Source organism: Myxine glutinosa, chromosome 5 (genome assembly GCF_964187855.1).
Source record: "Myxine glutinosa chromosome 5, kmMyxGlut1.1, whole genome shotgun sequence".
Lineage (NCBI taxonomy): Eukaryota > Metazoa > Chordata > Myxini > Myxiniformes > Myxinidae > Myxine > Myxine glutinosa.
The window spans coordinates 162,942,096-162,967,472 of record NC_136265.1 but is presented as its reverse complement, the minus strand read 5'-3'; the positions used below and the strand labels follow the sequence as shown (position 1 = coordinate 162,967,472).

General features: G+C 40.8%; 1 protein-coding gene across 2 annotated transcripts in view; it reads left to right on the top strand.

Annotated features, from left to right (window-relative positions):
- LOC137426821 (phosphoinositide 3-kinase regulatory subunit 5) overlaps positions 1 to 25,377 on the top strand; it is a 120,308-nt gene that overhangs the window by 46,913 nt on the left and 48,018 nt on the right. For both annotated transcript variants that reach the window (XM_068115749.2, XM_078778973.1), the window contains exon 7: positions 3,232 to 3,301. In XM_068115749.2, coding sequence (XP_067971850.2) covers positions 3,232 to 3,301 — 70 coding nt within the window. The remainder of the gene's footprint in view (positions 1 to 3,231; positions 3,302 to 25,377) is intronic.

Below are 25,377 nucleotides of genomic sequence, written 5' to 3'. Positions count from 1 at the left end.
ATAAGTTTATATAGTGCTCGAGTGGCCAATAATTCTTGCTTGGTGGGACACTCCTGACCGTTTATACCTGTTTTAAATCTATATGTACTATATGTACGCGTTTTAAATCCTCAAGAGGGGCCAACCTGGCAGGAACCGAGTGGCCGTTCGCAAGCCCTAGGCCAAAGAGCTGTGTATGTCGGGCTGATTGAAGAATTGAAATCGCTAGGAATAAATAAATCAGCTGTTCAGTAGAAAAAAAAACTGAGAGATGGTCTTGTAAATGTTGGAGCATCCGCTCCGAGTCTGGGAGGTCAGCCATTCAAACCCCAGCCGAATCTTACCAAAGACTTTATTAACAAGGGTACATGCTGCTTCCTTGCTTGGCTTTCAGCATTTAAACTGTTAAGGGCATGGACAATCACCATTGGTTGGCATCCATGGGGAAGAGAAAATTCTTACTTAGGAAATCCCCGCTGAGTGCAGTGGGAAAAGCAGCGCCGTTGTTGTGACGTCGCTCATACCCAGAGTGCCCTGAGAAATGACAATTCCCTGAAGCTTAGTCGCTGTTTTTGTCATGTCCGTCCGGTGTGTGTGTGTGTGTGTGTGTGTGTGTGTGTGTGTGTGTGTGTGTGTGTGTGTGTGTGTGTGTGTGTGTGTGTGTGTGTGTGTGTGTGTGTGTGTGTGTGTGTGTGTGTGTGTGTGTGTGTGTGTGTGTTTATGGCAGCTCCACTACGAGCCTTAGGTCAGCTTAAAAAATTACCTCGAAGATAAAGGAGTGGGACCAACTCAAAGAATAATTTATTTTTGTGTCACCTTCAACTCCATTTTGAACAACTATCAGGAGCGCCTCTTCCAACGCAAGTTGGGGGCCAAATCACCCGCATTTATCTTTGCTTCCCTGATTTGTCAGGGCAGCACGGTCATAGTTAGAGTGCCGATTGGTTCTCATGGACAGGCCCTTTCCCTCTTGTCTCTGTGTCTGTCTCCTCTGTCTCCCGTGTCTCGTCTGTCTCCTCTGTCTCTCCCTGTCTGTCTGTCTGTCTGTCCCTCTCTGTCTCGGCTATGTCTCTCTCTCTCTCTCTCTCTCTCTCTCTCTCTCTCTCTGTCTCTCTCTCTCTCTCTCTCTCTCTCTCTCTCTCTCTCTCTCTCTCTCTCTCTCTCTCGCTAACTCTGTCATGGCCGCGGTCTTATTCTAAAGAACTGTCCAGGACTATACAACAACAACTCCATTTTGGGAGACAGGTGAGAAACAAAAGGAGTTGGATGTTTAAACTCTGCCGACTATGTTGAAGCATCTAGTGGTATTCATAGATATACAGCAATATACAGTACCGGTCAAAAGTTTTAGAACACCTCAATTTTTCCAGTTTTTATTGAAATTTACGCAGTGAAATGGCACAAAGGTAAGCAGTAAACTGCTCGAGGTTAAAGAAAAGTTTCGGTTAGCAAAAACGGGAAAATAATGTAAATTGCACAGTTATATTGTAAAAAAAAAAGGCTTCTTCAGGGAAGAAGTAAGGGTTAACAACTTACAGCTGTTCTGCAGCAATGTAAGTAAATTAAGCCTTGAGAGTTGATGCAAACAATTCCTACAGGTGTCCCAACCTCTGCTGATTACTTGATTACAAACCCCCCTGTCTGTATAAAAGCAGTATTTGAACAGACTGTTATTACACCATCTGAAGCATTATTTGGACAATATTGCACTGTAGGAAGTAGTATATTGGAAACTGGAGGAAACTCTGACAGGAAGAGGTCTGGCAGACCCAAAGCTACAACAGAATCAGAAGACAAGTTTATGAGAGTCAACAGCTTGCGTGATAGGTGGCTCACAGGACAACAGCTTCAAGCACAGCTTAACACTGGTCGAAGTAAGCAAGTCTCAGTTTCAACTGTGAAGAGAAGACTTCCAGCCGCAGGTTTGACAGATCGAGTGGCAGTAAGAAAGCCATTGCTAAGATGGCAAAATAAGAAAAAGAGGCTTGCCTGGGCCATGAAGCACCGCCAGTGGACTACTGAAGACTGGAAGAAGGTCTTTTGGACCGATGAATCAAAATTTGAAATCTTTGGTTCATCACGCAGGGTTTTTGTATGCCGTCGGGTAGGCGAAAAGATGGTTCCTCAGTGTGTGACACCAACTGCCAAACATGGAGGAGGAAGCGTGATGGTCTGGGGCTCTTTTGCTGGATCCAGAGTCGGCGACTTGCACAGAGTGACTGGCACCCTGAACCAAAAGGGCTACCACAGCATTTTGCCGCACCATGCAATACCCTCTGGTATACGCCTAGTTGGTCAGGGTTCATCCTACAGCAAGATAATGACCCTAAACACACCTCCAGGCTATGTCAAATCTACCTTCGAGGAAAATAACAAGACGGTAGGCTTCAAATCATGGAATGGCCAGCACAGTCTCCAGACTTAAACCCCATCGAGCTGGTTTGGGATGAACTGGACAGAAGGGTGAAAGCAAAGCAACCTACAAGTGCAACACATTTGTGGGAACTTCTGCAACAGTGTTGGGAAGAACTTCCCGAACAATATTTGATTTCCATTGTAGAAAGAATGCCACGAGTGTATTCGGTGGTTACACCTGCAAAAGGTGGCGACTTTGCTGAGTCAAGAATTTAAATTAAATTTTGTTAAACAAAACGATTCTATGATTTCTTTTTTTATCTCCAATTGTTTATTTGTTCTATGCTTAATTTCAGAGTACATTGAGACATTAAACTGCGTAAATTTCAATAAAAACGGGAAAAATTGAGGTGTTCTAAAACTTTTGACCGGTAGTGTAGTTTTGTGTAATTCTATGAAAATTTACTTTTAGAATCCATAAATATCATAAATAATTTTTCTCATTGATGACGTATCATTATTGTAAACATGGAGTCGGCCATCAGACCGAGCGTCTTTTTAGCCACTCACGACAATAAACGCTAACCTGACTGGCATCGCTAACCTGGCTGGCATCGCTAACCTGGCTGGCATCGCTAACCTGGCTGGCATCGCTAACCTGGCTGGCATCGCTAACCTGACTGGCATCGCTAACCTGACTGGCATCGCTAACCTGACTGGCTTCGCTAACCTGGGTGGCATCGCCATCTCATCTGCCCTTGGTTTCCTTCAACCAATCGGAGCATTTAAAACAGCACAAATAGCTTTAGTATCTTTCTCCACCAATCAAAGATAAGTCCTGAGTTTATCAGCTGTAACAATGCTACTCTATTTCTCTCAAACCCTGTTGCCCCCAAGGTATTGCTTACCAGCGTCTAGTCCGTCAGGAACATGGCCTCGAAACCGGGACCTCTGCCAACGTCATCAAGTAAGTACTGTACAATGATTCGTTATTTTTTGCGGATTCCTATTGGTGCTTTTTGCGGAGTGTTTTGGAGTTTGTGAGCAGATCGGATTTCGCTGACTAGCAAATAGCAAGTAGAACAGGCCTGATTGTTAGCATCAAAAGGTCTCTGGATGCTTTTGTTTGAATGATTTCCTCCGGAGGGGGCTAGGGGTTGGGGGGCACTGCCTTCTGGTGTACCTCTCATGTTACCCTGTAAACTCTGGCATAATGCGCGGACTGCAGTCTGGTGTCGGCTTCACGGTTAAGATGGCTGCCTTGAGACCTTAGGGTCCTGAGTTTGACCTCTGTCATGCCACTGAATTAACACCAGCTGGGTTGACTCAGCCTATCATTCTTCTGTGGTCGGCAAAATGAGTACCAGCTGACTGGTAATGGGGGGCATTGCATCAGCAGCACAGCTGCGCTCCCAGCAAATTGATGCAAGGATGCACAAGCAGCCACAGGATGCATATACGAAGCACCACCACCAGCCACAAGTTGACCACCTCCATCCAAGTCATTAGTAAGTTTTTCGAACATTTCTGTTGCAACATCCCAATTCCCCCAAAACGAGCTCGGGTTTCAGGAGCTTAGAATCCAAATCCATAATTATGTGGTTGAACCCACAGTCCTGGGATGCTCGTACATTGTTGTGAACACGAGGCCATCACGGTATTGTATAACAACAAAGTCATGATTGTAAACTTTTGATCAAACTCGTGTCCTTCATGTTTTTCATTTGCCTTAATGGCCAATTAATCCTGCCTCCATCCCCGCCATTACCCACAATGCAGCAGCACATTTTGAGCCAGCTTCTGCAGGCATAAGACTGATATTAAAATGGTTCTAAAATTGATACTGTCGATGAAATGGATTGCTCATAAAAAATAATGGTAGCATTATGATAGAGATGGGCATTAAGTTGTCTTTCTTCGAAGTGTTTCATAAAGATTGATTTTCCTGTTTTCAACTTATGGTTGCTTTATTTATCGAAAGTCTTACCAATAAGTCTGTAAGCTTGTTTGGTACCCATTTAATGTAAACATGTTTATTTTTCTTCATGAATACATTTGCTGGTTTTACTTGAACTTTCGACCAATCAGAGCGTTTATTTGACACCTAAACACTACGTGTGTACAAATGGTGGAGAAATGCCATTTCCCTTTGAAATATTAATTCTCATTCTCTCTCTTCTCTCTCTCTCTCTCTCTCTCTCTCTCTCTCTCTCTCTCTCTCTCTCTCTCTCTCTCTCTGTCTCTCTGTCTCTGTCTCTGTCTCTGTCTCTCTGTCTCTCTGTCTCTCTGTCTCTCTCTCTCTCTCTCTCGCTCTCGCTCTCGCTCTCGCTCTCGCTCTCTCGTGCTCGCCCTCGCTCTCGCTCTATCCTCATTACACATGGAATATGTAGATGGTGCTTTAACTCGATGCCAGGTGTTTGTAGGTTTCTTGACTTCAAAAGCCACAAATGCAAATAAGATGCCAACCTCATGTGACCCCCACAATAAGCCACCTTCCCCAGCTTGATTTGTTTCCCCATTACAAACCACATCCTCTTTGAAGACAAAAAATAGTTCATTGTTGTTCAACAGCATTACCTAAGTTTATCTATTAAATAATGCATACAAGCATGAGTGTAAGTTACAATATAAACTCTAAACTCTATAGTATTCACAGAAATCAAACCAAGGAGTTGCACCAAGGAAACGTGTACGGGAGGAGACCATTTGGTCCATCATGCCATGTCCGCACCCCGTCAATTCGCTTCATCTTCTCTCTACTAATCTTATTTTTATCAGTACAAATGATGGGGATTTCCATGCGTACAAGCACTTTTGACCCCACTTATTTTGCATGCGTAAGTACTGCGTACAATCTATACACAGACAATAAATTTGCATGAAATTTCAACCAAAAATCATCAATTTCCTCAATAATGTACAATTCAGCAGGTTTCGTTTTCTTGTCTTTCAGAGGAAGAAAGTTCATGACTACTAGCAGCTCATGGTGAAAAATGAGTGTTAGGATGTTTTAATTAGCTGTTATTGCACAAATAACAAATAAAACGTTAAAATAATTAAGCTGAGAGTGCAAAAAAGGAAGTTACGCAACCACTGTGTGAGGCCAAACACTGAATTAGGAACTTCCTTGCTTCATTTTTCGCTAACAAAAGCCAGTGTTGGTTTCTCTGACTCCCGTCGTGACGTTAATTTGTTTTATACCACCTGTGGACAGGTACAGTCACGTGAAAAAGTAAGGAAACCCCATGTAAAGTTTTGACTTTTTCAACATATTTCAACATTCAGCAACTTGATCTTCATTTCAACAATATTGATAGATAAATGTGATATAATATAACAAATATCATGAAACATTTACATTTTGTAGTCCATAGCCTGGTGTTGGCTTAGCGGTTAGGGTGCCGGCTTGGGATCCTAGGATCCTGGGTTTGAATCCCGATCGATCGCTGAATTCACGCCAGGGGGGTTGACTCAGCCTGTCATCCTTTCGAGGTTAGCAAATTGAGTACCAGCTTGCTGGGATGAATGATCACGGTGTGTACCCCGATTTAGAATAGGTACACCGCATCCCTGCGCATTGGTAGAGGCGACCAAGGGTTGGCGTCAGGAAGGGCATCCGACCATAAAAACCATTGCCTCAAACAGGGAACCATGATTGTCATGGGGCCCGCAAGGCTAACCCTGCTCTAGTGGGGAAAATGGCCTTAAAACGATCATTCATTCATTCATTCATTCAGTCCATTGTATAATTTAAATAAACATAAATGCAAATTTCGCATGTGGAAAAGGTAAGTGGCTCTAATAGGTGGTATTGCCCCCTTTGGCAGAAACAACCTCAAGTAGGCATTTCTTATAACTGTCTACCAGTCTCTGACATCGACTGGGAGAAATTTTTGCCCACTCCTCCATGCAGAATTCTTTCAGCTGTGCAATGTTGGAGGGGTTTATTGCATGCACAGCTCGTTTCAAATCCATGCACAACATCTCGATGGGATTTAGATCCGGGCTTTGACTTGGCCATTCCAGAACCCTCCATTTCTTTATTTTCAGCCATTCCTTGGTGGATTTACTGGTATGTTTAGGGTCATTGTCATGTTGCAAGGTCCACCTTCGGTTGAGCTTCAACTTCCCGACAGATGGCCTCACATTATCCTCAAGCACCTCTGGTACAATGAAGAATTCATAGTGGATTCTATGATGGTGAGCTGCCCAGGCCCTGATGCAGCAAAGCTGCCCCAAACCACAATATTTTCACCACCATCCTTTACAGTTGGTATCAGGTTCTTGTGGTCAAATGCTGTCTTTGGTTTTCGCCAAGCATGTCTTCTGGTACTGTGGCCAAATACCTCTACCTTTGACTCATCTGTCCAGAGCACATTGTTCCAGAAGTGCTGGTCTTTGCCTCGGTGTTCATTGGCAAACTTTAGTCTTGCCCTGATGTTCTTTCTGGACAGCAAAGTTTTCCTCCTGGCACACCTCCCATGTAGATCAAATTTGTGCAGCCTCTTTCTAATGGTAGACTCGTGCACTTTGACATCAACAGTGGCAAGAGCTACCTGTAGGTCCCCCTGGATGACATTCTGGGGTTCTTAGAGACTTCTTTCAGCATCTTGCGGTCTGCTCTCGGGCTGAACTTGCTGGGGCGGCCTGGCCTGAACAAGTTGGCAGTTGTTTGGAATCTTCTCCACTTGTCGATGATCTTCCGGACAGTCGAGTGATTGATTTCAAATTGTTTGGAGATCTTTTTAAATCCCTTCCCAGACTCGTAGGCATCTATAACCTTCTTTCTGAAGGCCTCATAGAGCTATTTTGATCGAGGCATGGTGACGCCGCACACTTCAACAACAAAGAGCAAACCAAACTAAATGTCTGAGGTTTAAATAAGACAGGGTCCTCCAAGATCCTCTCTAACGATGTTCTAATCATTTGCACCTGAGCTGGTGCACCTGATTCTAATTTTAGGTATTTGAAGTAGTGATAAATGTCGGGGTGTACTTACTTTTTCCACATGCGAAATTTGCATTTATGTTTATTTAAATTATACAATGGACTACAAAATGTAAATGTTTCATGATATTTGTTATAATATATCACCTTTATCTGTCAATATTGTTGAAATGAAGATCAAATAGCTGTATGTTGAAATATGTTGAAAAAGTCAAAACTTTACATGGGGTGTACTTACTTTTTCACGTGACTGTATATAATCCAAATGTTAACTCCTCCGTGCATGTACCAGGAATTTTGGAATTTTTTGGACATGCATTTTATGAGACATCTTGCATTTTGTAGACATGTTCCTGGGTTTGTCATCTCCACCACCAAAGATGAATGGGGAGGTTATGTCTCCACAACTGTCATCTGTCTGTGAGCAGGATATCTCAAAAAGTTTTGGAACGTTGTCAGACGAAATATGTTCAACACGTTTGGCGTGTGACAAAGACGACATGATTAGATTTTGGTGAATATCCGGATGCGATACTTTTAAAAGTGATTCTTCACCATTGAATGATGGGTATTTAACGTATAAAACACAATTTCTCAAAAAGTTAGTTGAACGAAAGTTGAACGAAACTTGGTGGACAGGTCGTGTGGGTGTGACAAGGACGAATCAATTCCATTTTGGTGAAGATCCGGATCCGGATACTATATTTAAAAAAAATTTAAATTGATTCTTCACCATAGTTCCCGCCCACGGGCAGTGCAGCCTGCAGTTTCCTGCGCGCATGGAGCCAGGAGTGAGCGGACCGTGCAGCAAGGTCTAGTTCCCGCCCACGGGCAGTGCAGCTTGCGGTTTCCTGCGCTAGGACATGGAGGCCTGAGACGAACCGGGACGATTCCTGACGAGGTTCAAGAGCAGCTCGGAAAGGAAGAGTTTTTCGGAGCTGTTTTCGGATGATGTGCTGATGTCCTTGGACTTCGCGCCAGGCTCTGGGCCGACCGGGCCGACGTGTGTGATATTCAGCAGCATAGATTCAATGAAAAGCCCGACCGAATATCGTCGCTTCGTGGCTACTTTCCGCCGCCGAAATCCAGCGCGGCTTGGGCGATTCTGCCCCTGTTTGGAGAACACCCAGCGAGGCCTTCATCGGGGCCAAGCGAGCAAGGGCGTGTCGGGACCTGCTTCGCGCCATTGACCGAGTGGTTCGCACCAACCGGAGCTGTTTTCGGATGACGTGCTGATGTCCTTGGACTTCGCGCCAGGCTCTGGGCCGACCGGGCCGACGTGCATCGAAGTCCTTTCCATGAGTGTGGTGCTGACCGGGCCAACGTGGAGTGGTGCTGACGGGGCCCCCGCAGCCGTGATGCCCCCCCCCCCACCCCCAGAATTTCCATGTTTTAAACGTTTCCCAGTGTGTACCCTGGATAAGAATAGGTACACCGTATCCCTGCGTGTCGTAAGAGACGACTAAGAGGGTTGGCGTCAGGAAGGGCATCCGGACATAAAAACATTGCCTCAAAAACAGAACCATGACAATTACAACTACATATGCGCAGGGTACAGCCCGAAGTGGAGATCGGTTTCTGAGGTTTGGGACATGGAATGGAGGGACAATGACAGGGAGATCAGGAGAAGTGGTGGAAAAATTGGTCAGAAGAAGAGTGGACATATGTTGTGTGCAAGAGACGAGATGGAAGGGAAGTGGTGTGAGAATGGTGAAGGGTAGGCAGGGACAGAAATACAAGTTTGTGTGGCAAGGGTGCCTGGAGGGCGTGAATGGTGTTGGTGTCCTGTTTTCTGAGGAGTTTGTAGACAGTGTGGTGAGTGTGACGAGAGTGAGTGATAGGTTGATGATGGTGAAAATGATGATTGGAAAGCTCTTGGTGAACGTCATCTCGGGATATGCTCCGCGGGTTGGTCGGAGCGATGAAGAGAAGGACAAGTTCTGGTGTGCGATAGAGAAGCTGATGGAAAACGTGAAAGATGAGGAAGTTGTTGTGGTAGGAGGAGACCTAAATGGACATGTGGGAAGGAGTATGGATGGTTTTGAGGGAGTTCATGGGGTTACGGATATGGTGTGAGAAATGGAGAAGGTGAAAGGATTTTGGAGTTTGCTGATGGAGCTGATTTGTTGATTTGTAATACTCAGTTCCAGAAAGAGGATAATAAGCTTGTTACATACACGTCAGGTGGGTCGACGACAACCGTTGACTACCTGCTGGTGCGTAGGCGAGATAAGGGGCACCTCCAGGACACAAAGGTGATCCCGGGGGAGGAGGCTGTTTCACAGCACCACTTGGATGTCTGCGACATAAGGGTGAAAGGTGAGAGGAGAGCTCGGCGGGTGCAGTACCAACCGAGAATGAAGGTGTGGAGGTTGAAAGAGGTGACAGTAAGGGAGGCATTAAAAGAGAGGCTGAGTAGGGTAGAGGATGATGTGGTTGAGCTTGAAAGTGGTTGGATGTCAATGGAAGCTAGTCTGTGGGGAGCCATTGGTGAGGTATGTGGATGGACAAAAGGACCACCGAGGCACTCGGAAACATGGTGGTGGGATGATGAAGTTGGAAAGAGGATTGACGAGAAGAGGAAGAAGTTCAAGGAGTGGCAGAAGGCGAAGGGTACGGGAGCAGAAACAGCAGAGCATGAAAGTTATAAGGCAGCCAAGAAGGCTGCAAAGAAAGAGGTAGCAAAGGCGCAGGAGGCATGTAGGAAAATGTTCGGAGAACGCTTGGATTCGGAAGAGGGTCAGAGAGCAGTATTCAGGATGGCAAAGCAGATAGCGAAAGAGAGGTGTGATGTGATGGGGGTGAGTTGCTTGAAGGATGAAGTGGGACAAATCGTTGTGGACCCAGATGGAATTAAAGGAAGATGGAAAAGATATATGGAAATGCTGTTGAATACAGAGAATGAATGGGATGGCAACATCGAGAGTAACCCAGTTTTAGGACCGGCAGAGAAGATAACTGAGAAGGAAGTTGAGGAAGCGATAAAAGCAATGAAGAGTAGAAAAGCGGGAGGGCTGACGGGAGTTGTGGGAGATATGTTGAAGGCAGCAGGAAGTTGGGGTGTGAAGAGAATGACAGAGATCTGTAATCTGGCGGTGAAAGAAGGCCGCATTCCAGTGGATTGGGAACTGAGTACCCTCGTCCCTCTATACAAGGGGAAAGGTGACCCCCTCGAGTGTGGCTCGTACTGAGCGATAAAGTTATTGGAGCATGGAATGAAGGTATTGGAAAGGGTGTTGGAGAGGAGGATAACGAAGAAAGTGAAGATCGACGAAATGCAGTTTGGATTTATGCCAGGAAGAGGAACGACAGACGTGCTTTTTATTGTGAGGCAGTTGCAGGAGAAGTTCATGGAGAAGAGGAAGAAGTTGTTTCTTGGGTTTGTTGATCTGGAGAAAGCATTCGATAGGGTTCCACGCAAAGTATTGACATGGGCAATGAGGAAGTTAGGAGTGGAGGAATGGTTGATCAGAGTAGTGATGGCAATGTACAAAAGAGCGCGCACAGCTGTAAGGACGAAGGACGGGAACAGTGGTGAGTTTGAGGTGAAGGTGGGAGTGCATCAGGGGTCGGTACTAAGTCCACGACTATTTGTAGCTGTGATGGAGGTGCTAGCTCAGAACGTAAAGGAGGGTTTACCGTGGGAGTTGTTGTATGCAGATGATCTGGTGTTGATTGCGGAAAGTATGGATGGACTGAAGGAAAAGATGAACAAGTGGAAGGAATGTATGGAGACAAAAGGTCTGAAGGTGAATATCGGAAAGACTAAGGTGATGGCAAGTGGTAAAGCATGTGGTGAGGTGGAAAGAACTGGGAAGTGGCCCTGTGCTGTGTGCAGGAAGGGTGTCGGAGTGAACTCCATTCAATGTACAATGTGCGCTGAGTGGGTTCATCAAAAATGTAGTGGTCTGAGAGGGTCATTAACCAGTGTGGCAGCTACATTCAAATGTAAGGTGTGCACAGAGGGAGCTGCAGATGGAGGAAATGTTGAGTTGGATCTTGGAGACGGCGTGAAGCTGGAAGGTGTGAAAACATTTTGCTACCTCGGAGACATGCTGAATGGAGAAGGTGGATCAGACTCGGCAACGGTTGCTAGGGTGAGGTGTGCATGGAAGAAGTTTCGGGAACTGAGTGGCGTGCTGATGAGGAGGGGAGTGTCGTTGAAGCTGAAGGGAAAGGTGTATGCTGCATGTGTGAGAAGTGTTATGATTTTTGGGAGCGAGACATGGGTAATGAACGTAGAGCAGCAACGAAGGTTGGAAAGGGTGGAAATGCGAATGGTTCAATGGATGAGCGGAGTATCGTTGAGAGAGAGGAAGACAAATGATGAATTGCGAAAGATGATGGGAATAGAGCCTGTGATTGATGTTGTGAAGAGGAACAGGTTGAGATGGTTTGGTCATGTGTTGAGGAAGGATGAAAGTGACTGGTTGAGAAGAGTGATGGAAATGAATGTAGAAGGAAGTAGAGGACGGGGAAGACCGAGAAAGACTTGGCCAAAGATGGTGGAAGAAGAAATGCGGGCAAGGGGGTTAACAAGGAGAGATGCAGAAAATAGGGCAAGCTGGAGAAGATTGTCATGGGGACCGCAAGGCTAACCCCCGCTCTAGCAGGGAAAATGGCCTTAAAATGCATGTTGTGTTGTTGTTGTCTTCACCATTGAGAGATAACGCAAAAAAACAATAAATATCATGATATCTCAAAACGTTATGGACGAATTATGGCAATACTAAGTGGATGAATTGCATATGTGACAAGAACAAGCCGATTAGATTTTGGTTCAGGTCCGAATCCTGATCCGGCCTATCAGTGGGATACAAAACATAAACTGTTCACCACCATCTTAGATTGTCCCAAATCTAAAATTATGATATTTTCTAGCCTTGCTTACCCCACCCAAATCCCTCCTCCTTCAATTCGCCAGTTTTTCATTCTTGGAGTTTCCTCCTGTGGCCATCTTGTCCACCCCATGCTTCCTGTGCCCTTCTTGTCCACCCCATGCTTCCTGTGTGCCCATATTATCCACCCCATGCATCCTCTGTGTCCATCTTGTCCACCCCATGCTTCTTCTGTGTCCATCTTGTCCACCCCATGCATGCGTATTTTGCATCCTGGTATTGTCTGTTACATCCTTGTCCGTTCAGTGTACTACCTCTTCCACGAGCCTCGACAATGTATCCAAAAAACGGTTCCGGAGGTACGTGCTTTAATGAGTGCCATTCTGATTTTTAGAATTTTTTTTCAGACTCTATTCCATCATTTTGTACGAATGCGCATTATACACGATTACATATTTCACATGCATATATGTTCACTTCACAGCCACATCCTTTTGTAATCCATTTGCAAGTCCCATTAATCTCTACACAGGGAATGTAGCTAAGGTACCAGCACTCGATCTTCATGGTATATTTTGGGAGGCGCTGTGGGATCATTAACGTTTGAATACAGAGGGGACAGTTATCTCTCCATCCCCATCTGAGGGGCATTCTGCTCTGAGATACAGCACACCCTGCCGGTGCCACACCATGATGTCAGTTTGAGTCAGATTACTCCCTGGGAGACAAACCCATTACCATACATATCAGAGGGCAAGTACATGACCGAGTAGACTATGCTGTTGGCCCTCAGCTTACGACTAAGTTGCCTTTTATGGAGGCCTTCGATCCAGTACTTACCGAGCTTAACTCTGCTTACCTTCCAAGAGCTAATGCGATTGGGCACTTGCTTGTCCATAAGTTAATAATAAACTGTTATTAGCTCCGCCACCAAGGTTGATGAAGGTTGCAATATTTGGCTATGTCCTTCCTTCCATACGTCCATCTGTCCGTCTGTCAAAAAATGAAGAAGAGGAACCCTTGTAACCCACTGTGTTTAATTCTCAAGCGTAATTCTAAAAGGTAATTATTATGGGTAATTATTATGGGTAATTATTATGGGTAATTCTAAAGGGTAATTCTAAAGAGTAATTCTAAAGGGTGATTCTAAAGGGTAATTCTTATGGGTAATTCTAAAGGGTAATTCTAAAGGATGATTCTAAAGGATGATTCTAAAGGGTAATTCTTATGGGTAATTCTAAAGGGTAATTCTTATGGGTAATTCTTATGGGTAATTCTAAAGGGTAATTCTGAAGGGTAATTCTAAAGAGTAATTCTAAAGGGTGATTCTAAAGGATGATTCTAAAGGATGATTCTAAAGGATGATTCTAAAGGGAAATTCTTATGGTTAATTCTAAAGGGTAATTCTAAAGGATGATTCTAAAGGATGATTCTAAAGGGTGATTCTAAAGGGTAATTCTAAAGGGTAATTCTTATGGGTAATTCTAAAGGGTAATTCTAAAGGATGATTCGAAAGAGTAATTCTAAAGGGTAATTCTAAAGGGTAATTCTTATGGGTAATTCTAAAGGGTAATTCTAAAGGATGATTCTAAAGGGTGATTCTAAAGGGTAATTCTAAAGGGTAATTCTTATGGGTAATTCTAAAGGGTAATTCCAAAGAGTAATTCTAAAGGGTAATTCTAAAGGGTAATTCTTATGGGTAATTCTAAAGGGTAATTCTAAAGGATGATTCTAAAGAGTAATTTTAAAGGATGATTCTAAAGGATGATTCTAAAGGGTAATTCTTATGGGTAATTCTAAAGGGTAATTCTTATGGGTAATTCCAAAGAGTAATTCTAAAGGATGATTCTAAAGGATGATTCTAAAGGGTAATTCTTATGGGTAATTCTAAAGGGTAATTCTTATGGGTAATTCTTATGGGTAATTCTAAAGGGTAATTCTGAAGGGTAATTCTAAAGAGTAATTCTAAAGGGTAATTCTAAAGGGTAATTCTTATGGGTAATTCTAAAGGGTGATTCTAAAGGATGATTCTAAAGGATGATTCTAAAGGGAAATTCTTATGGTTAATTCTAAAGGGTAATTCTAAAGGATGATTCTAAAGGATGATTCTAAAGGGTGATTCTAAAGGGTAATTCTTATGGGTAATTCTAAAGGGTAATTCCAAAGAGTAATTCTAAAGGGTGATTCTAAAGGGTAATTCTTATGGGTAATTCTAAAGGGTAATTCTAAAGGATGATTCTAAAGAGTAATTTTAAAGGTTGATTCTAAAGGGTAATTCTTATGGGTAATTATTATGGGTAATTATTATGGGTAATTCTAAAGGGTAATTCTGATGGGTAATTCTTATGGGTAATTATTATGGGTAATTCTAAATGGTAATTCTGAAGGGTAATTCTTATGTGTAATATATCATGGGTAATTCTAAAGGGTAATTCTGATGGGTAATTCTTATGGGTAATTCTTATGGGTAATTCTAAAGGGTAATTCTAAAGACAACAACAACATGCATTTTAAGGCCATTTTCCCTGCTAGAGTGGGGGTTATCCTAAAGGGTAATTCTAAAGGATGATTCTAAAGAGTAATTTTAAAGGGTGATTCTAAAGGGTAATTCTTATGGGTAATTCTAAAGGGTAATTCTAAAAAGAGTAGTTCTAAAAAGGGTAATTCTAAAGGGTGATTCTAAAGGGTAATTCTTATGGGTAATTCTTATGGGTAATTCTAAAGGGTAATTCTAAAGGATGATTCTAAAGAGTAATTCTAAAGGGTGATTCTAAAGGGTAATTCTTATGGGTAATTCTAAAGGGTCATTCTAAAGGATGATTCTAAAGAGTAATTCTAAAGGGTGATTCTAAAGGGTCATTCTTATGGGTAATTCTTAAGGGTAATTCTAAAGGATGATTCTAAAGAGTAATTTTAAAGGGTAATTCTTATGGGTAATTCTTATGGGTTATTCTAAAGGGTAATTCTAAAGGGTAATTCTAAAGGGTGATTCTAAAGGGTAATTCTTATGGGTAATTCTAAAGGGTAATTCTAAAGGATGATTCTAAAGAGTAATTCTAAAGGGTGATTCTGAAGGGTAATTCTTATGGGTAATTCTAAAGGGTAATTCTAAAGGATGATTCTAAAGAGTAATTCTAAAGGGTGATTCTAAAGTGTAATTCTTATGGGTAATTCTTATGGGTAATTCTAAAGGGTAATTCTAAAGAGTAATTCTAAAGGGTGATTCTGAAGGGTAATTCTTATGGGTAATTCTTATGGGTAATTCTAAAGGGTATTTCTTATGGGTAATTCTTATGGGTAATTCTTATGGGTAATTCTAAAGGGTAATTCTAAAGGGTAATTCTAAAGGGTAATTCCAAAGGGTAATTCTTATGGGTAATTCTAAAGGGTAATTCTAAAGGCTGATGCTAAAGGGTAATTCGAAAGGGTAATTCGAAAGGGTAATTCTAAAGGGTAATTCTTATGGGTAATTCTAAAGGGTAATTCTAAAGGGTAATTCCAAAGGATGATTCTAAAGGGTAATTCTAAAGGGTAATTCTAAAGGGTGATTCTAAAGGGTAATTCTTATGGGTAATTCTAAAGGGTGATTCTAAAGGGTAATTCTAAAGGGTAATTCTGAAGGGTAATTCTTATGGGTAATTCTAAAGGGTAATTCTAAAGGGTAATTCTGAAGGATGATTCGAAAGGGTAATTCTAAAGGGTAATTCTAAAGGATGATTCTAAAGGGTGATTCTAAAGGGTGATTCTAAAGGGTAATTCTAAAGGGTAATTCTTATGGGTAATTCTAAAGGGTAATTCTAAAGGGTAATTCTAAAGGATGATTCTAAACGGTAATTCTAAAGGGTAATTCTAAAGGATGATTCTAAAGGGTGATTCTAAAGGGTGATTCTAAAGGGTGATTCTAAAGGGTGATTCTAAAGGGTAATTCTAAAGGGTAATTCTTATGGGTAATTCTAAAGGGTAATTCTAAAGGGTAATTCTAAAGGATGATTCGAAACGGTAATTCTAAAGGGTAATTCTAAAGGGTAATTCTAAAGGGTGATTCTAAAGGATGATTCTAAACGGTAATTCTAAAGGGTAATTCTAAAGGGTAATTCTAAAGGGTAATTCTAAAGGGTAATTCTAAAGGGTAATTCTAAAGGGTAATTCTAAAGGGTAATTCTAAATGGTAATTCTAAATGGTAATTCTAAAGGGTGATTCTAAAGAGTAATTCTAAAGGGTAATTCTTATGGGTAATTCTAAAGGGTAATTCTAAAGGATGATTCTAAACGGTAATTCTAAAGGGTAATTCTAAAGGGTAATTCTAAAGGGTAATTCTAAAGTGTAATTTTAAAGTGTAATTCTAAATGGTAATTCGAAATGGTAATTCTAAAGGGTAATTCTAAAGAGTTCTAAAGGGTAATTCTAAAGGGTAATTCTAAAGGGTAATTCTAAATGGTAATTCTAAAGGGTAATTCTAAAGGGTAATTCTAAAGGGTAATTCTAAAGGGTAATTCTAAAGAGTTCTAAAGGGTAATTCTAAAGGGTAATTCTAAAGGGTAATTCTAAAGGGTAATTCTAAAGTGTAATTTTAAAGTGTAATTCTAAATGGTAATTCGAAATGGTAATTCTAAAGGGTAATTCTAAAGAGTTCTAAACGGTAATTCTAAAGGGTAATTCTAAAGGGTAATTCTAAAGGGTAATTCTAAAGTGTAATTTTAAAGTGTAATTCTAAATGGTAATTCGAAATGGTAATTCTAAAGGGTAATTCTAAAGAGTTCTAAACGGTAATTCTAAAGGGTAATTCTAAAGGGTAATTCTAAAGGGTAATTCTAAAGTGTAATTTTAAAGTGTAATTCGAAATGGTAATTCTAAAGGGTAATTCTAAAGGGTAATTCTAAAAGGTAATTCTAAAGGGTAATTCTAAAGGGTAATTCTAAAAGGTAATTCTAAAGAGTTCTAAAGGGTAATTCTAAAGGGTAATTCTAAAGGGTAATTCTAAAGGATGATTCTAAAGAGTAATTCTAAAGGGTGATTCTAAAGGGTAATTCTTATGGGTAATTCTAAAGGGTCATTCTAAAGGATGATTCTAAAGAGTAATTCTAAAGGGTGATTCTAAAGGGTCATTCTTATGGGTAATTCTTAAGGGTAATTCTAAAGGATGATTCTAAAGAGTAATTTTAAAGGGTAATTCTTATGGGTAATTCTTATGGGTTATTCTAAAGGGTAATTCTAAAGGGTAATTCTAAAGGGTGATTCTAAAGGGTAATTCTTATGGGTAATTCTAAAGGGTAATTCTAAAGGATGATTCTAAAGAGTAATTCTAAAGGGTGATTCTGAAGGGTAATTCTTATGGGTAATTCTAAAGGGTAATTCTAAAGGATGATTCTAAAGAGTAATTCTAAAGGGTGATTCTGAAGGGTAATTCTTATGGGTAATTCTTATGGGTAATTCTAAAGGGTAATTCTAAAGAGTAATTCTAAAGGGTGATTCTGAAGGGTAATTCTTATGGGTAATTCTAAAGGGTAATTCTAAAGGATGATTCTAAAGAGTAATTCTAAAGGGTGATTCTAAAGTGTAATTCTTATGGGTAATTCTTATGGGTAATTCTAAAGGGTATTTCTTATGGGTAATTCTTATGGGTAATTCTTATGGGTAATTCTAAAGGGTAATTCTAAAGGGTAATTCCAAAGGGTAATTCTTATGGGTAATTCTAAAGGGTAATTCTAAAGGCTGATGCTAAAGGGTAATTCTAAAGGGTAATTCGAAAGGGTAATTCGAAAGGGTAATTCTAAAGGGTAATTCTTATGGGTAATTCTAAAGGGTAATTCTAAAGGGTAATTCCAAAGGATGATTCTAAAGGGTAATTCTAAAGGGTAATTCTAAAGGGTAATTCTAAAGGGTGATTCTAAAGGGTAATTCTTATGGGTAATTCTAAAGGGTGATTCTAAAGGGTAATTCTAAAGGGTAATTCTGAAGGGTAATTCTTATGGGTAATTCTAAAGGGTAATTCTAAAGGGTAATTCTGAAGGATGATTCGAAAGGGTAATTCTAAAGGGTAATTCTAAAGGATGATTCTAAAGGGTGATTCTAAAGGGTGATTCTAAAGGGTAATTCTAAAGGATGATTCTAAAGAGTAATTCTAAAGGGTGATTCTGAAGGGTAATTCTTATGGGTAATTCTTATGGGTAATTCTAAAGGGTAATTCTAAAGAGTAATTCTAAAGGGTGATTCTGAAGGGTAATTCTTATGGGTAATTCTAAAGGGTAATTCTAAAGGATGATTCTAAAGAGTAATTCTAAAGGGTGATTCTAAAGTGTAATTCTTATGGGTAATTCTTATGGGTAATTCTAAAGGGTAATTCTAAAGAGTAATTCTAAAGGGTGATTCTGAAGGGTAATTCTTATGGGTAATTCTTATGGGTAATTCTAAAGGGTATTTCTTATGGGTAATTCTTATGGGTAATTCTTATGGGTAATTCTAAAGGGTAATTCTAAAGGGTAATTCCAAAGGGTAATTCTTATGGGTAATTCTAAAGGGTAATTCTAAAGGCTGATGCTAAAGGGTAATTCTAAAGGGTAATTCGAAAGGGTAATTCGAAAGGGTAATTCTAAAGGGTAATTCTTATGGGTAATTCTAAAGGGTAATTCTAAAGGGTAATTCCAAAGGATGATTCTAAAGGGTAATTCTAAAGGGTAATTCTAAAGGGTAATTCTAAAGGGTGATTCTAAAGGGTAATTCTTATGGGTAATTCTAAAGGGTGATTCTAAAGGGTAATTCTAAAGGGTAATTCTGAAGGGTAATTCTTATGGGTAATTCTAAAGGGTAATTCTAAAGGGTAATTCTGAAGGATGATTCGAAAGGGTAATTCTAAAGGGTAATTCTAAAGGATGATTCTAAAGGGTGATTCTAAAGGGTGATTCTAAAGGGTAATTCTAAAGGGTAATTCTTATGGGTAATTCTAAAGGGTAATTCTAAAGGGTAATTCTAAAGGATGATTCTAAACGGTAATTCTAAAGGGTAATTCTAAAGGATGATTCTAAAGGGTGATTCTAAAGGGTGATTCTAAAGGGTGATTCTAAAGGGTAATTCTAAAGGGTAATTCTTATGGGTAATTCTAAAGGGTAATTCTAAAGGGTAATTCTAAAGGATGATTCGAAACGGTAATTCTAAAGGGTAATTCTAAAGGGTAATTCTAAAGGGTAATTCTAAAGGATGATTCTAAACGGTAATTCTAAAGGGTAATTCTAAAGGGTAATTCTAAAGGGTAATTCTAAAGGGTAATTCTAAAGGGTAATTCTAAAGGGTAATTCTAAAGGGTAATTCTAAATGGTAATTCTAAATGGTAATTCTAAAGGATGATTCTAAAGAGTAATTCTAAAGGGTAATTCTTATGGGTAATTCTAAAGGGTAATTCTAAAGGATGATTCTAAACGGTAATTCTAAAGGGTAATTCTAAAGGGTAATTCTAAAGGGTAATTCTAAAGTGTAATTTTAAAGTGTAATTCTAAATGGTAATTCGAAATGGTAATTCTAAAGGGTAATTCTAAAGAGTTCTAAAGGGTAATTCTAAAGGGTAATTCTAAAGGGTAATTCTAAATGGTAATTCTAAAGGGTAATTCTAAAGGGTAATTCTAAAGGGTAATTCTAAAGGGTAATTCTAAAGGGTAATTCTAAAGGGTAATTCTAAAGAGTTCTAAAGGGTAATTCTAAAGGGTAATTCTAAAGGGTAATTCTAAAGGGTAATTCTAAAGTGTAATTTTAAAGTGTAATTCTAAATGGTAATTCGAAATGGTAATTCTAAAGGGTAATTCTAAAGAGTTCTAAACGGTAATTCTAAAGGGTAATTCTAAAGGGTAATTCTAAAGGGTAATTCTAAAGTGTAATTTTAAAGTGTAATTCTAAATGGTAATTCGAAATGGTAATTCTAAAGGGTAATTCTAAAGAGTTCTAAACGGTAATTCTAAAGGGTAATTCTAAAGGGTAATTCTAAAGGGTAATTCTAAAGGGTAATTCTAAAGTGTAATTTTAAAGTGTAATTCTAAATGGTAATTCGAAATGGTAATTCTAAAGGGTAATTCTAAAGAGTTCTAAACGGTAATTCTAAAGGGTAATTCTAAAGGGTAATTCTAAAGGGTAATTCTAAAGTGTAATTTTAAAGTGTAATTCTAAATGGTAATTCGAAATGGTAATTCTAAAGGGTAATTCTAAAGGGTAATTCTAAAGGGTAATTCTAAAGTGTAATTTTAAAGTGTAATTCTAAATGGTAATTCGAAATGGTAATTCTAAAGGGTAATTCTAAAGGGTAATTCTAAATGGTAATTCTAAAGGGTAATTCTAAAAGGTAATTCTAAAGAGTTCTAAAGGGTAATTCTAAAGTGTAATTATAAAGGTTAATTTGAGTGGGTTCTAAAGGGTAATTCTGAAGGGTTACGTTTGTTTCTTGGCTTTGCCTATTTCATATTGAAAATGCCAAACTGAACCACTTTCTTCGGACATGGGCGTGATTTTTATGTGATTCTTCACCATTGAGAGATAGGGCCGAAAAACGATATATAGCACGATATCTATAAAAGTTGTGGACGAGTTATAACAAAACTCTTTTTTTCCCCTTTTGCTGTGAAATTACCTCGCTTCCATTTTGCCAATGACTCTTACATTGTGTCGTACAGCACTCCATCCTTCTGCTGGACAGATAAAAGCTATGTTGCCCTCTACTAATCTGGAAATTATTAGACTCTGGTATGATAAATGCGACATGTCCTTCAATCCCAGAAAACCCCACACTCACCCTTGCTTTGGAATGAACCCACCAATTATTTGATCATCCAATGGACGACGTTCAGTCTGTTGAACTTCTTGGCCTCACAATCAGCCATGGCCTTTCGTGAGCTGACCATATTGTAAAGCAGGCCTCCAAAGCCAGCTGCAGACTGGGAATCCTCTGTCGGTCCATTTCTTTCATTGGAAAATGAAACTATAGGCTGGCACTTCGGCATCACATCTGGTCTATCCTGGATTCTATGGAATCTAAAGCTCAAATGTTGGAATCTCCCATGATAAGGCCGAAGCACAAGATCCGCTCCTCTCAAATTGCAATCAAGTGATTTCTCTGTTTCTACCGTCTATTCTACAACATTGCTCCCTCCTCGCTCTCTGCGTGTTGTTCGACCCTCTCCAGAATCTCCAGCATGCACACCTTCTTCCAGTAACCCCTTTCTGGTGAAACTTCCAAAATCCAGGCTGACCGCACACATCAACTCTTATATTCCTCGCTTCTCCAGTCTATAGAACCGTCTTCCAGAGATTGATCTGTCTCGCTCTCCCCTCCAGGTCTTCAAGCAGACAGTGCGCCGCCATCTCATGTAGTCCCCCATCCAAACCAATGATCTATATAACCCTCATTAACTCTTCCAAACCCAACCTTCTTACTTGCTCACCTTTCTCTCTTTTCCTTTCCTATCCGTTATCCCCTTTCAGGTTGTGTCCAAGTATTGTCCCTTCCCCCATGGCATAGCTACCTTACTTAGCAATTTACCCTTGCTCTTCTATGATCCTCACTGGTAGAAAAAGGGTAAAATGTCCATTTCTGAGCTCAGACATCTCTTTCAGGGTGTTTCTTTCCCTTGCTCATTCTTCTACCAAGTGTCCTTCTGTTGGGTTCATCTATCTTGATCTAGGTGTGTTTCCCTCCTTTCCACTGAGTTTATAATGTATTGATGACTTAACCCTTGCCAAGAACAATCTTCTTGATGCTTTACTAAAGTCAAATATCCCGATCTTGATCAGGTGACCCAACTTATGACATAAGTAAAGCTGCTTACAGGCCTCTGTTTTGGCCACAATTCAGTTGTCCATTTTGCTTTTAAGAGTCCAACATTATTATTATTATTTTTTTTTTTTGTAGGACGTGTTCTTTCATTGTGAAATTTAAACAATTTTTTTTTCGATTTGCCATGGCAAACTGAATGAAATTCACTTTGCTATTATTACGCCTCATTTCAACGACTGAGCACCATGACTGTCGTGTTGAAAACTGCGGACTTCATAGTGCGTGCGTGCGTGTGCATGCGTGTGCGTGCGTGTGTGTGTGTACATGTGTACATATAACTGGCTGTTCCATTACACACCGAGTTGACTCCATTTAAGTTCACTCACTCGAAAGTGCTCATTTATTTTGGATATTGTCACACTTAAACCAATTGCTGGGAAATATTCAGGTTGTCAGATGAAATGCAATATCGGATTTATTCATGAAAAGCTGACAATTAAGCTTTTTTTTCTTGAAGGCAGAATTACTTTTGGGAATTTAGTTTCATTTGTGTTCAGAAAAACATCAATTCGTCTTTAACAAACAATGCGCACTAGAATGTCTGTAAGCAAAAAGCTTCAGCCACAACTGCCCAATAAACATAACCTCAGGTCTCTCCTTTCTGCGGTAATAAAATCGTTTTGGCAATCAGAGGTTTGCCTTCATGGTGTCAAATTGACCAAATTGTGTGAGCGGCTCAAATGGTAACAGAGAAGAATATTTAGTATTAAATGCAGAATACCTCTTTCTCTTTACGCATCACTGCTGTAAACAAGGCTCGGATTGCGAATGCGCAATATTGCTTCGAGAGGTTGGAACGCGCGTCGCTGTGTTCCCGGGTGGCCACGCATTAGGCCCCTGTGTTCATTGAGCAAGTGTTTGAATGTTATTGAATAACAGCTGACATTTTGCATGGCCTGGAAAACGCAAAGCCTCTTGAAGAAAGAGTACACTAGGGAAACCTGCACTTGTTCACTTGGCATCGCTTCCACCCTAATATTATTTTTCCCCATTGGAAGATGTTAAAGATCCCATGGCCATATCCCTTTGTGAAGAGTAGGTCGACGGCACCTTGAACAAATTCCCTAAATTCCTGCCTCAACTATTTAGTTGAGCGTCAGGCCTAGCCTGCTCTTCCGCGAAAGACTTGGGTGAAAAAGTTCCCTAAAAAAAAAAAGTTCCATACGCCGCAAGGACGTGAGATAACGAGACTGCCGTAATAATAATAATAGGAGCGTGAGAATCGCAGGCTTCAGCAGGTGCTGTTTCCCTTTGCCAAAACATCTGAAGAAGAGTTCAAAAGCAGCAGAGAATGAGGGAAGCAGTATGGTGTACTGTATTGTTTTTAGGGAAGAGAAGGGGGAATGAGAGGGGGAGATGGAAATTCCTTTTGCCACAGCCTCGTCTGGTGTTCAAAATGAAAGGCTTGTTGGTGAAGGAAAATGAAGTGCAAAGGAAGAAGACTGAAAAACGCGTTTATGAGGGCCTTGTGTCTTTGTGGCTTGAATGCACCTGATCCCTACGGATCCCAGAAACAACCGCGAGCTGGGCTGACCATGGTTCAGAATACATGGACGCGAGATGGAACGCTGGATGATTTGGACTCAAGGACGGCAGGCTAGCTCAGCTGGTAATGTGAAATTGTATCTGAGCTGTCTAGGCCTGGATATGTTCCTTCGTCAAGCGCAATCTGATAGGAAACCGCCGTCCTGGTGCGGTGCTCGCATGTGTCTCTGAATCTTGAATCGTGTCTCCCTTCTGACCCTCTCTTTTGCATTTAGATTGGAGGGTGAATGTTGCCCAAGATGGAGACCGTGCCCTAAGCCGAAGCGGGCCATCGTGAGTTTCCTTTAACGATCCCTGCAATTGGAAGGAAATTCCAGATATTCAACGAATTAAGATAGTAACCTCTTAAGTCTAACATCTTTAAATGTATTCCAGTCGCCGCTATTGTGAAGGAATGGTCGTAACATTCTATCTTGGGCCCGCAGACCCATTTTGATCAACCTTCCCTCTGTATGTTTGAGATACCACACTATCGCTCAAATACAATCGGAGTTCCATAACAAGGACCCTCGATGCAGGAAACCATTAGGCCCATCCAGCCTTCACAATGGTTGCCAGCATATGGTTGTTTTGACCATACTCTACCCTTCTTAAATGCTCGCACCAAGAGTCAAGCAAGGAAGCAGGAGGTACCATTTTTGAAGTCTTCGGTCAGAAGACTCGGAGCAGACGATCTAATCACTAAGTCTGATTGAATAGGGAGTTGTTTGCCAGTACCCAAGCATACTTCCCTGCCTAGAGATTAATACCATACCCAAGGATAACTATAAATGGAGGTGTCTATTAAGTTATCTTAAATTATTGGTACGTTGGGTTAGTACGCAGAAGATGAACACATTGATAGATTAGGTCAACGAGGTGTGGATACATGATGGGCTAGACGGCCTCTTGTGTTGAAGGGAAGGAAAAGTTGCAATTGGTGTCAGGGAGTGGGATAGGCATTGTGGGAAAGGGAGGAAGTTTGTTTTGTTAAACTTCCGAGGTCAGCTGATAAGATCAAGGTGAAAAGGGAGTTGATGGAGGAACATGGGACAGGCAGCGAGTGAGGGCTCAGGTATACATAGCGGTTGAATACGAAAGCGGACCTGAGAGGGAAACACTTTGTCAGATGTACCAAGTTAGATAACATTTTAGATATTTAATATTTATGGTGATTTATCATGTGATTTATTCTTGTGTTGACGTGAGATTAGTGTCATCATTTTTGCAGACGTGTGCATCATCGATTAGCATCTCGCCGATTGGTGTGCATGCCTCGGTTTTCTGGAGGAATTAAATGAATCGCATGCAACGTTGGGTTTGCTTTGTAATGATTGCCCGAGCAGTAGGTGCAGCCCTGACTGTGAAAACCGTCATGGAGAAGACGCCGGGCAGCTTCTGGACCTACAGGCAGTTACTTGGCGCCAACACAAGATGGCGGCCCTTTTTCACGACTTTAATACATTGGAACCTTGCCTGAAGGTTATTATCCTTCCAACATTTGTCTCTCTTGCCTGCAGTTATATATTTACTATTATCCTTTCCCCTTTCGTCTGGAAATGAAACATGATCCCCATCTCATCCACCAGACTGGCTGATCTGCCCACAGGGTTTAAAAACACACAAGTTTACAAAGAGGACAATGATGATGAATTCCACACCACGGTGTCACCATTCCATCATTGTGGTTGTTTATTATTCGAGTTGAACTCCATATGCTGAATCCAATATTCCAATGCAATGGCTGCCATATGGCCAATAATCGTGTGTTGTTGTGCGCAGCACGAGAATCCTTCATTCGTGGCTGTCCTTCATGGCCGAGGGTTATTCACACATATGTGAGAGGCGAACAACCTGTCAAGTTGAATTTGTTTCTAGTGTCGAAGTTGTTGCCCAGAAAACAACTCCACTCCAAGATTAAG